We start from the raw sequence: 12,352 nt of genomic DNA, 5'->3' as shown, positions 1-12,352 counted from the left end.
GGAGTGCTCTATTCTGAGCTACATCCACAGCCCTTTTTATTTTGAGACAGGATCTTGCTAAATTGCCTAGGCTGGCCTGGAACTTGCTAGCCTCCTGCCTCAGTCTCTCAGGTAGCTTGCATTACAGGTGTGCACCATCACACCCAACCCACAACCCTAAACATCTTAATTGGTTTTATTTTCATTTCTAGAATCGGGCCACATTTCATTCAATAAAGCAGAATAAGTGTGTTGAAGGACTGAGCAAAGGAGGTAGGTTTTAGAGACAGAGAAAGGTTGAAGGAAGCAGAATCAAAGGAGCAAAAAATGAACTGGTTATTTCAAAGTTACTTATTAGACAAGAACAGGGAGATAGACAATAGGAAAATAACCCTCTAGCTAACATGTGGTTATTTCTGGTTACTTCTTTTGTAAAAGGATTAACTTCATTATCATTTCAATTGAAACTGGCCTATTTGTAAAAATTGGCTGTAATCTTTCTAATAACGCTTTCTCCAAAGGTCAGATAAGCAGCTGAAGTTTCAGCTTGGTGACTCGCAACCTCAGAATGAGACTCCCAGTGGGTGTGGGTGCGTTACTGGGATTGAACCAGGGTCTTCTACCTCGAAGCTACACCCCCAGGCCTCCATCTTAACTTTTAGCCTGTTCTGCTGGGGTCCAGGGTGGAAACCCAGTTCAAAACAAGGACCTGTCATTTTTATTTAACAAAAAGATGTTACTCAAATTCAGTAAAATATTTTGTGTATGAGAGAAAGCTTGTACTTACCAAAATAAAAATATCATACCTCAAAGTCTACACCCTGCTTCACTTTCATCTTTTTATTTTGTATTTTTTAAGTGCTGAACACAAAACCCAGAGCCTCATGCATGCTAGACAAGTGCTCTGACCACTGAGCGACACCCCAGCCCGGTTTTAAATTTTTAAACACAAAGACTCCAAAGGAAGGTGTAGAATGGCAGAATAGTTCTCTCCATCTTTACCACCACTGTGCACTCCTTTTTATTTCTAATCTTATTTAAATGGAAAAAATACGTACGATCAGAGGTCTGAAGCTCAGACTCTTTGGAAGCAAGTCCAAATGTCAAAGTGTTAGAAACATATTTTCAAAAAGAACACAAATGGCTGAGTCTCTATGTGTTGGGTCAACTGTATACCTGCGAATTCTCTGTAAGGTCTTTTTCTTTCTTTATTTTTTGTAGTATGGATTGAACCTAGGGGTGCTTTACCATTGAGCTACATTCCCAGCTCTTTTTTTTTAGATATATTTTTTAGTTGTAGATGGACACAGTACCTTTATTTTATTTTTATGTGGTGCTGAGGATCAAACCCAGGGCCTCACACATATAGGCGAGTGCTCTACCACTGAGCCACAACCCCAGCCCCCCAGTTCTTTTTTATCTTTATTTTGAGACAGGGTCCAAGTTTCTGAGGCTGGCCTTGAATTTGTTATGCCTCAGCCTCCTGAATCACTGGCATTACAGGCCTGTGCCACCATGCCCAGCAATTATTACTATTATTATTATTATTTTCTTTTATTTGAGTTGCTTAGGACATCACTCAATTGCTGAGGCTGGCTTTTTTTTTTTTTTTTTCGGTGCTGGGGATCGAACCCAGGGCCTTGTGCTTACAAGGCAAGCACTCTACCAACTGAGCTATCTCCCCAGCCCCTGAGGCTGGCTTTATAAAAAAAATTTTTTTTATTTAAAGAAATTTTTTCATACATCTATACAGGGTAATAATGTCTGTCTCATTCTACCAGCTGTCCCATCCCCACTGCCCCATCCCTCCCCCACTGCCCTCTGCATAATCTGAAATTCCTTCATTCTTCCCTACTCACCCCCCACTATGGATCAGCATCCACTTATCAGAGAAAACATTCAGCCTCTGGTTTTTTGGGATTGGCTTATTTCACTTAGCATGATATTCTTCAGTTCCAGCCATTTACCTGCAAATGCCATAATTTCATTCTTCTTTAAGGCTGAGTAATAGTCCATTGTGTATATGTACCATATTTTCTTTATCCATTCATCTGTTGAAGGGCATCTAGGTTGGTTCCATAGATTAGCTATTTTGGTACTGGGGAATTAAACCAAGGCACTTTACCACTTAGCCACATTCTTATCCCATTTTATTTTTATTTTTATTTTTTAAATTTTGAATCAGGGTCTCACTAAGTTCCTTAGAGTCTCCCTTAGTTGCTGAGGCTGACCTCAGACTTGTGAGCCTCTTGCCTCAGCCTCCTGAGTTGCTGGGATCATAGGTGTACACCACCACACCCAGCACATTGTTTTCACTATGGGGATTTGTTCTGAGAAATGCATCATTAGTCACTGTGCAAACAGCACAGAGTACAAACCTAGATGGCAAGGGCCAATCACTTGGCTGTTCTAATGCAATCGAGGTATGCCGGTGGAAAGCCGGATGAGGCGGCACACACCTGTAATCCCAGCAACTCCAGAGATCAAGGCAGGAGGATTGCAAGTTCAAAGTCGGCCTCAGCAATTTAAGGAGGCACCAAACAACTTGATGGGAAGAGCTGTGAAGTGAGGGACTTCCCTGATCACCCTTGTTAAAATGGCGACCCTGCCCTCACTCCTTTTGTCCTTTGCAGCTCTCCATACGGCTCACCACACTATAACCAATTGTGTAACATGCTGTACTTACTTATTTTTGAGACAGGGACTTGCTATGTTGCCCAGGCTAACCTTGAATTCGAGGATCTCCTGTCTCAGTTTCCCAAGGAGCTTGGTTGACTGGCCTGTGCCACCTAGTCAAGTTTCGAATTTTTTTTAAATAACTTTATTTTATTCATTTATTTATATGCATTGCTGAGAATCCAACTCAGTGCCTCGCACATGCTAGGCAAGCGCTCTACCACTGAGCCACAACCCCTGTCCCCAGAGCAAGGTTTTTTACTTATTATATTTGCTGTCTCCACCAGAGTCCACGAAGACTGGGTTCGTCTGTTTTGCTCGTTGCTCCATCTCTTGTTCCCAGAGGCGCTCAATATTTGTTGACTGGAGCGAGTGAATAAATTGATGGATGGCTGGATGAGTGAGTGAAGGAACGACCCAACTAACAAATGACGGTTTTACGGTCTGCCTAGAATTCGCTAGGCCAGCTGGGCAAGGACAGGAGGGGGAGAGAAAGAAAATAGGTGGACAGAGGGCTCAAAGCATTAAGGCTTGACACACACGAGCGCACACACACAAACACACACGCACATACGCAAACACACACGCACGCACACAGACACAAATACACGCACGCACACAAACACGCGCACACACACATGCACACACAAACACACGCATGCACATACAAAAACACGCACGCACACAAACATACGCACACACACACGCGCACGCACACACACGCATCCCTAGCAGCGAAGGCTGCGCAGGGGCTCCTGCACGACCCGCCGCGGCCACTAGAGGGCGCACACTGCCCGGGTCCCCGAGTCCGTCCCGGGACCCCGCCCCCGGGATGCAGGTTCGGGGACCCGAGACGCCCGGCGGGGCTCTCGGACCCCGCCCCTAACTCAACCTGGCACGGTTGCGGCTTCGAGACCCGGAAGCGGCCCGTCCTCGCCGCCGCGTGCGGAGAAACTGAGGCCCGGGGCGGGGCGGGGCGGCCCCTGCGGGCGCGAGCCTCCGCCCCGCGGCCCCGCCCCCGCCGTAAGAGGACCCCAGGCGCCTGGCCGAGGCCACAGCGCGGCGCTGGCCGGCGGCTGCGGGATGGCAGCGCAGCGGCTGGGCAAGCGGGTGCTGAGCAAGCTGCAGTCCCCATCGCGGGCCCGCGGGCCGGGGGGCAGCCCCGGGGGGCTGCAGAAACGGCACGCACGTGTCACCGTCAAGTATGATCGGCGGGAGCTGCAGCGGCGGCTGGACGTGGAGAAGTGGATCGACGGGCGCTTGGAGGAGCTGTACCGCGGCAGGGTGAGACGCGAGGGTCCCAGACTGGGCTGGGAGCAGGGTGGGGTGGCCCCGGTGCGGAGCCCCAGCACGCCCCGGGTCCTGGATGCACGTGCATCCTGCCCCGCACTGGAGGTCACACGCACCCAACAGGCACTCATCCCGGCACTCATCCTCCGGGCTGTCTGTACTCCAGGCAGGACACTCTGCTTGTGGACAGACACACACACACACACTTGGGTCCCCAAACATGTGTCCAAACACCTGGGAAGGGCCAGGGGGCTAGTCTATGGGAGGTGAGGAGGTAAAACTGAGGAACCAGAACTGGTGTATCAGGTCAAAGGGTGGGGGGAGGGGTGCCTTTAAGCCAAACATAGACATGGTGACCGAGGAGATAGGACCACACAGAGACACACAGCAAAGGAAGCAACAGTATGCACACAGATGTGCACAGCGATAGAAATTGCAGCCGCGCGTAAACAGAAGGAACAGCTGCTTGCAAACTCACAAGGACACAAGACTGGGCACTTGTGGATCAGCATTCGCCAGGAGCCACAGCCCCCCCAAGGACACAGTAGCAATGACCACCAGTGTACACACACTCAACACAACCACACGCAACACAGAATGACTGCAGTCACAGCTGCTCGTGGATACACATCTGTCGAAGCAGTAGGGACACATAGACCAGACAAACTCCAAGTTACACACGTGCATCTGTCAGCATCATCTTCTCTGTTTTTTGGTGCTGGGGATTGAATGGATTGAACCCAGAGCTTCACATATGCTATGCAAGCGTCCACCAACTGAGTTATATCCCTGGCAGTCGCGTCCAGTATCTTCTTTTTTTTTTTGGCACTGGAGATTGAACCCAGGGGTGTGCAACCACTGAGCCATGTCTCCAGCCCTTTTTTTTTTTTAACCTTGAGACAGGGTCTCGCTGAGTTGCTTAGGGCTAACTAAGTTGCTGAGGCGGGCTTTGAACTCCTGCCTCAGCCTCCTGAGCCTCTGAGATTACAGACGCATGCCCCCTCGCCCAGCTGCATCCATTATCTTGTAAAGAAAAAAATTATAGCCACCTACAATTCCAATGACAAATGCCACCACCACTCACAGACACAAATCTACAGCAATTATAGTTATACCGTGATGCGAAGTTGCTTAAGCTAGAGGGGCGCACAGAGACACAGCATGGCAGCTGCCCTGGGGCACATGGGGCATCAGCCACCCCTCCACATGCTCACCATAGGCAGACAGGGCGCTTCGTCATCTGAGTCTGTTCAGTGCCATGCTCTCTATGACCAGCCCCAGGTTCCCAGGGTCCTGAGAGCACACGGCATGAGTCATTAGCACAGCAGGGAGGGGGACAAGCCACAGCCCCTCGCAGTGACACAGGACCTCTGTCCTCAGACGTGTGGACTCACGGGTGATCAGGCATTCCACTGCTGGTGGGGGGTGGCATCCCATGATAATCATGGACGGCAGCCCCGCAACTGGCCATGGATGTGTGACAATGAGACAGACACACCCAAGCTCCAGCCACATGATGGACATTCACTCAGGGCCATAGACAGGCCCTTGTAGGAAACGGCCCAGATGGTGCCACCAACCTCTGCCCCTCAGCCAGCCTGGACCCTTGGCATCAGCTCTGGGGCAGGGCAAACTCACACCGTCACCCAGCCAGACAGCAGGACTTTGGGTGGGGAGGAGAGACTGTAGCCACGGGGATCTCTTGCCTGGGACAGCTGGGCCCTGTTCCCGGCAGGGGTCCTGAGCCAGCCATCAGTTGGGCCCCTGCCCAGTGAGGCGGGACGCCCAGTCCCCCCCTGGGCTGACTCCTGATTATCTCACCCGCCCACCTTGGAAGGCCTGGGTGGTCAGCCCCCTGGACCCACCCGGTTGCACTTTGACCCCTAGCCCCAGGGGCTGGCCCTGGGCCCTTCCCTCCTTCTGTCCCTTGGGGGAAGGGGCCCGCCCCATCAGGCTCCCCTCCCCCCGCACCTAGTGCTAAGACTTTTCCTTGAAAGGGCACAAGCCAGCCCCTCTCCTGAGTCCCAGAATATGACATTCCAAGACTCAACTTGACCAGGCCTGTTTTCCACAGTAGGAACTGCGGCCAAGGGGAGAGACCCGTGCCAGCCCCAGGCTCCTGGGGCCCAGGGGCCCAGGCATGGGGCTGGTACAGGACTCTGGGCCTCTATCAGCCCATCTGTCACCCCTCCCCCCCAGCACCCAGATGTCCCGCCTTGGTGGTGCTGTCCCTGACTGCCACATTATTGCTCCAGAATCCGCCAGCTGGGCTTTGGGTTGGTGGGGCTCCCCCAGAGTCCTGGACAAAGACAGGCAGGGAGGGGAAGCGACCCTGACCAGCCCCCACTCTCTTGCCTTAGGAGGCAGATATGCCTGATGAGGTCAATATTGATGAATTATTGGAACTGGAGAGTGAAGAGGAGAGAAGCCGGAAAATCCAGGTATGTGCGGGAGAGCTGCCTCCCGGTCCTCCACTTTGCATGGCCCTAAAAAGAATAGCCCTAGCTGACGTGTTTATTGAGCACTTACTGTGTGCCACACACTGCTGTAATTGCTTTAGTTAGTAACTCTTCATCCCCACAAAACCATAGAAGGTAGGTGCAATTATTATCTCCACTTTCCAGATGAGGAAAATGAGGCCCAGAGAGGTGGAACCATTTGCCCAGGGTCACACAGCTCAGTAGGAAAACTGCTAAGATTCAAACTCAGGCAGTCTGGCAGCCATATCCTTTCCCTTTTGGTCTTCACTTTTCCAGGGTTAGAAAATGCATGAGTTTCTCATTCCCTGGATCTGGTGATTCAATCCTGCCCCCATTCACTCTGTGAAGTCCCCCAGGCAGTGTTCCTCTCTTGAAACAGGTGGGAAGTCCACCCTGGGATCTGACTTCCATTTGTCTTGCTGTCTTGGGGCTTTGTTGGGAAAGGGGAGGGGTTGGAGGATTATGATGATGATGATGATGATTCATTTACTGTTCACATGGGGGGTGTTTTAGGGACTCCTGAAGTCGTGCAGGAACCCGACAGAGGTGAGTTTCTGTCAGGAGTCACAGGCCTTGTCTGGCCCCCTGCACCCTGACCTGGGGGTTGGGAATGGAGAGGGTCGGCCAGTGGAGCTGGGGAGGCCCTGCTCACAGCTCTTCTGCTCTCCACTGATGCCCTTTGTCTCCCTCCTCCCCCTCCCTCCTCTCCCCATCTGCCGCTGGGGCTCCATTATGGGCTCCTGCTGAGCGGCTCCCCATCTGTCTCCTGTCCCTGCCTCATGGCTAGGCCTGTCCTCTGTGGCAGGGGGAGCTCAGCCTCCGACCCTGTTACTGCCTCCTCCCCGGGGCCTCCTCCAGGCCCTGAAGCTGAACCGTCCGGCTCCTCCCACTTCCTTCCCTGCTTTAAAAGGGAAAAATATTCATGTTTCTCCAGCCAGCTCTGGGCTGCCTGAGGGACAGACGTCACCGTGTCAGTCTGGCCTGGAACCGGCTCAGGCCTCTGTCTCTGGGGACCCTCCTGGTCATCTCTTGAGAAACATCACATGTCTCTTTGTGTTTCGTCTCTGTCTCTCGCTCCATCGCCATCTCTTTGCCTGTGTCTCTGGTTCCTCTGTCCCCATCTCTGCCTCCCCTTGTCCCGCCCATCCCTTCCTCACTCCATCTCTCACCCGCAGGAGGGGCCCCATGCGCAGGGACTGGGCGGCCCCCTGCCGGTTCTCAGCACCCCTCCCTGTCCTCAGGACTTCGTGCAGGAGCTGCTGGCCAAGCTGCGGGGCCTCCACAAGCAGCCCGGCCTCCGCCAACGCAGCCCCTCGGACGAGGGCAGCCCGAGCCCCCTGCAGGACCAGACCCGGACGGCTCCCCCCTGACCTCCTCCTCGGTGACCCCATGCTCTCCTGGCACCGCCCGCTCCCAGCTCCTCCATAAGTTGTATTTAATGGTTCTGTACCAATAACACCATGTGCCTGTGCCTCCTCTCGGTGTCCGCCCTGGCCGTCCCTGCGGCCCGTCCCCGGCCTCCCTCTCTCCTGCTGGCGCTGCCAGATGGAGGATCGCTTCTGGTCAGAGAGCCTGAGAACAGGCCCTGCTGACCCGGCCGCGCCTTGGGACTTGCCCCCTATCCTCGAGGCCTCCCCTCCTGCCCCTGGCCCGGTCCCGGCAGGCAGGGCCCCTGTGGGCTGCCCAGGGCTGCTGGGGTCACTGACAGCCTAGGCCTCCTGGCCAGGGGAGACACACAGGACCCAGTGTGACCCATGCCACCTCAACGCAGATGGTCACCGCAAACCAGTCAGTCACCCAGGGCATGAGGTGTGCGGGGTGGGGCGGGGACGTGTGTGGAGCAGCTGGGGGAGCTCGGGCGGCAGGACGGCGCTCGCTCACTGGTGGGAGAGCAGGCCGCCTGTCCTCCCTCGAGGTGTGAGATGCTGGAGGCTGTGTGAGATGGTTCCACCCAGGTCCTGAGGACCCTCAGCTTGTGCGTAGGGGCACTGACACTGGGGCTGAGCCGGGGGAAATACCGGTTATGGGCAGGGCCTTTCTCCAGTCAGGAGGGACCATGCCCCATGCTGGCTCAGGAGCCTCTGCTTAGCAAGGGTTAACTAAATCCTTCCAGGCCAGGGCAAGGGAGACCTGCCCTGGTCTGGGGAAGGGGCTGGGACCCGAGAAGTGCTAGGGGCTCTTAGCAAATTTCAACGCTGGCTGGCTGCCCAGTGGTTTCCAGCTGTCACTCAGGAGTGGGGCGGGGCCAGAGCCCTGGTGTCCCTCATCTCTGCTCCACCAACGGATGCTGGGCTCCTTGCCCCTCCTGAGTCAGGCAGCAGCCCTGCCAGGATCGGGAGCCATCCGGGGGCGGGGCCCCGAAGATGAGCATCTGGGAGTGCTGGCTGGCCCAGTGCAGCAGGAGGCCACGCTGTCCTATGCACACAGCCACCAGGTCTTCCTGTCCCTCCAACGGATGCAGACAATGTGAGAACCCATGCCTCCCCGCTCCATCAACTGGATCCGTGTCCCAGAACACTCGGCTTGGGCCCGGGAACTCTTCCTACTTCCCTCTCACAGAACCTGTTTTTGGTTCCTCTTCATTGTGGTGACAGCGTGTGCTCACAACGCAAGTTCTGCTGGGTGCAGTGGTAGGCTGTAATCTCAGTGACGGGGGAGGCTGAGGCAGGAGGTTCTCAAACTTGAGGCCAGCCTCAGCAATTTAGCAAGACCCTGTCTCAAGATAAAAATAAAAGGACTGGGGATGAATCTCCATGAGAGATCCCTGGGTTCAGTCCCCAGTTATCTTCCCCCACCAACTCAGGTTCTAAAGCCCCGGGGGTGCCACTGTTGAACTTCTCAGTTTCCTCATCTGGAAAATGGAAACTTAGGAGGAAACTAGGGTCAGGCAAACAATTCGCATTGTGGTCAATCAACCTTATCATCATGGGGAGGGGCGGGTCCTTAGCTCCTACAGCCACCATCCCCTGACAGCAAGATTTGGAAACACTGAATCAGAGGCCTCTGAAAAGCCCCAAGGAACACAGTGGACCTGCCCTGCCACCCCCACACGGAGGCTGCACTGGTGCCTCCCTCCTACAGTCTGTGGTCTGTCGTACACCACAGCAAGATGACGCTTTTTGTTACATCCACCCCATTCCCCGTTCCTCTTTCTGCCAAAAGTCACCATTTTTATTTTATTTTATTTTACTTTTTTGGTACCGGGGATTGAACCCAGGACCTCTTAACCACTGAGCCACATCCCCAGCCCTTTTTGTATTTTATTTAGAAACAGGATCTCACTGAGTTGCTTAGGGCTTCACTAAGTTGCTGAGGCTGGCTTTGAACTCTTGATCCTCCTGCCTCAGCCTCTGGAGCTGCTGGGATGACAGGCTGCACCACTGCTCCCCACTAGACTCCCTCATTCTCGTCATCTCCGGGGCGATCCCTGAGCACTTGATCTAAGGAGTCTCCTCCATTACTATCCTATCATCTCATTAATTTTTTCCATAGAATTTATTTTTATTTTTTATCCTCGCCGTGCTGAACCCTGGGACAGTCTGCCATTGAGCTACATCCCCAGCCCTTTTCAATTTTAATTTTGGGTCAGGGTCTTCCTAAATTGCCAGGCAGTCCTCCACCTTGAGATCCCTCCAGCTTCAGCCTCCCAAATCGCTGGGGTTACAGGCGTGCGCCACCGCGCCCGGCATATCTTACATTTGAGTGAGCCATGAGTTTATTTTATGGTCTATCTACACTTCGCCGTCTACAGAATGTACACTCCTCACCTCCTTGAGGATCCTTTGTATTCCTAGCGCCTCGCACCCAGCTGGTACTTCTCCAGGAACTGCGCCCCTAGTGGCCACATCCCCCGCATTGCAACCCTCCTTGTGTTGACGGGAGGCCAGAGCGCCCCCTCGTGGCTGTATGAAGTGGTGTTGAACTACACCCGGGCGGCGAGACACTGAAGAGTTCTCCCGGATGGTTAGTTGCCATTTCATCGAAAGAGTACAAGGCCGGTGCGACTCAGGAGGCTGAGGCAGGAGGATCGAAAGTTCAAAGCCAGGCTCTGAGAAACTTAGGGAGACGCTGTCTCAAAACTAAAAAATGAAAAGGGCTGAGGATGTGATTCAGCAGTTAAGCACTCCTGGATTCAATCCCCGGTACCAAAAATAAATAAATAAATAAAAAGCACTGGGGATGCTGCGGGCAGTGGTGCACCCCTGTAATCCCAGCAACTCGGAGACTGAGGCAGGAGGCTGGCGAATTCAAAGTCAGCCTCAGCAAAAGCGAGGTGCTAAGCAACTCAGTGAGACCCTGTCTCTAAATAAAATACAAAATAGGGTTGGGGATATGGCTCAGTGGTCGAGTGCCCCTGAGTTCCATCCCTGGTACTCCCCCCTCCCCAAAGTGGAATTTTGTTCTCCTTGTCTTGTCCACCTTAGTGACTTCCTTCTAACAAATAGGCCTGATGAAGTGGTGTTGAGTGAATTCCAAGGCTAGGTCATAAAAGGCTTCTGCTTAGTCCTTTTGGGATGCTTCTTCCTGGAATCCAGTGACCATGTTGTGACGAGCCCAGGGAACAGGAAAGTGTTCTTGTTCCCAGCCCACAAGTTGCGCCAGCTCCCAGATGCTGTGAGCGAGAACCACTTGGACAAGCCGTGGTTCTCCTTGCTGTTTGAGATAAAAGTAAGTGATTGTTTTACACTACTAAAGTAATGCAGCCAATTGTCTCAGTCAGTCTGGGCTGCTATAACAAAGTGCTGGAGACCTGGTGGCTTAAAGAGCAAGCATTTATTTCTGAGTTCTGAAGCCCGGAAGTTGAAGATTAAAACTTTGACAGATTCAATGTCTGCTTGCTCTCTCTCCCTTTCTTTCCCACTCCTGTGGATTGAACCCAGGGACCCTCTACCACTGAGCTACTTCCCCAGCCCCTCCCTGCTTTTTACCCCCAATGGCTTAGACAGAGGTTTATTTAGGAAAGTAGATATATATTCAAGGGAAAATGGGGGCCATCTCCAGGGGAGAGATGCCATCTGGGGTGTGGGGTGCTGGCATTTCTGGAGGGCCAGTGCTAGGGACTGAACTAGAGGTGGAGCCAGGGTGAAGCCACACAGTTGCAGACCAATTTCCCTGCACTTACACATCACCTTCATGGTACAAGGGCACAGGTCAAGAGCATGTCACTCAAGAGTTGTAATTGTTCCTGAGTGCTCTTTGCATCTCAATGGATCATGGACAATTCCTTTGAGATTCAGTACATCTTTTAATCCCAAATCCCTATCTCACACTCACCCTTTAAAAGGAAAAAAAAATTTTTTTTTTTTTTTCGAGATGGAGTCTCACTAAATTGCCCAGGCTGGCCTCAAATTTATGATCCTCCTGCATCAGCCTCCCAAGTCACTGGGATTACAGGTGTGTGCCACCATGCCTGGATTTGAAAGTCTTTTAAAGAGGGAGGGAAGTGACTGGCTTGAGAGAGAGGAGGTGTGACATCAGAGGCACAAGAGGGGGTGATGCGTTTTGAAGATGAGGAAGGGGCCAGGAGCCAAAGATCCTATAGGTGCTTCTAGAAGTTAGAAAAGGTCAGGACACAGGTCCTGACCAGAGAGGCTTCATAGGCAACGTGACTGTGCAGACACCTTGATGTTGATCTCATGAAAATCATTTTAGACCTCTGACCTCCAGTACCATAAGATGATTGGTGAAGTTTAAGCCTTTTAGTTTGTGGCAATTTGTTACCACAAGCTTAGAACACAGATGCAGGTGATCGAGAGAAGTCATTAGGAAGATGATACTTGAGAGCAAAGAAACTGAAGAGGGGAGAGGGCGAGTTTCATGAATTTCTGGGGGAAGGGTATTTTGTAGAGGAAACAGCCAGTGCAAAGGCCCTGAGGTAGGAGGCCCTGTGGCTGAGACAGAACAAGGGGAAAATGGGAGCCAAAGTC

General features: G+C 52.7%; 1 protein-coding gene across 1 annotated transcript; it reads left to right on the top strand.

The window, feature by feature from the left end:
- Nucleotides 1–3,513: 3,513 nt before the first annotated feature.
- On the top strand, nt 3,514–7,901 carry Ppp1r14a (protein phosphatase 1 regulatory inhibitor subunit 14A). The gene is made up of 4 exons (XM_047529144.1): nt 3,514–3,939; nt 6,306–6,386; nt 6,939–6,971; nt 7,667–7,901. Exons 1-4 carry the CDS (start codon nt 3,739–3,741, stop codon nt 7,793–7,795), a joined length of 444 nt encoding a protein of 147 aa, XP_047385100.1. The 5' UTR covers nt 3,514–3,738; the 3' UTR covers nt 7,796–7,901.
- Nucleotides 7,902–12,352: the final 4,451 nt, after the last annotated feature.

This window comes from Sciurus carolinensis, chromosome 16 (assembly GCF_902686445.1).
Source record: "Sciurus carolinensis chromosome 16, mSciCar1.2, whole genome shotgun sequence".
NCBI lineage: Eukaryota > Metazoa > Chordata > Mammalia > Rodentia > Sciuridae > Sciurus > Sciurus carolinensis.
The sequence above is the reverse complement of the archived record's forward strand: the minus strand, read 5'-3'. Positions and strand labels throughout refer to the sequence as shown.

Excerpts from the sequence above, each read along its gene's own strand:
- Ppp1r14a (XM_047529144.1), top strand. The coding sequence starts at position 3,739 with ATGGCAGCGCAGCGGCTGGGCAAGCGGGTGCTGAGCAAGCTGCAGTCC. Across the intron at positions 3,940-6,305 it reads AGGAGCTGTACCGCGGCAGG|GAGGCAGATATGCCTGATGA; the intron begins GTGAGACGCGAG and ends CTCTTGCCTTAG. Across the intron at positions 6,387-6,938 it reads AGAGAAGCCGGAAAATCCAG|GGACTCCTGAAGTCGTGCAG; the intron begins GTATGTGCGGGA and ends GGGGTGTTTTAG.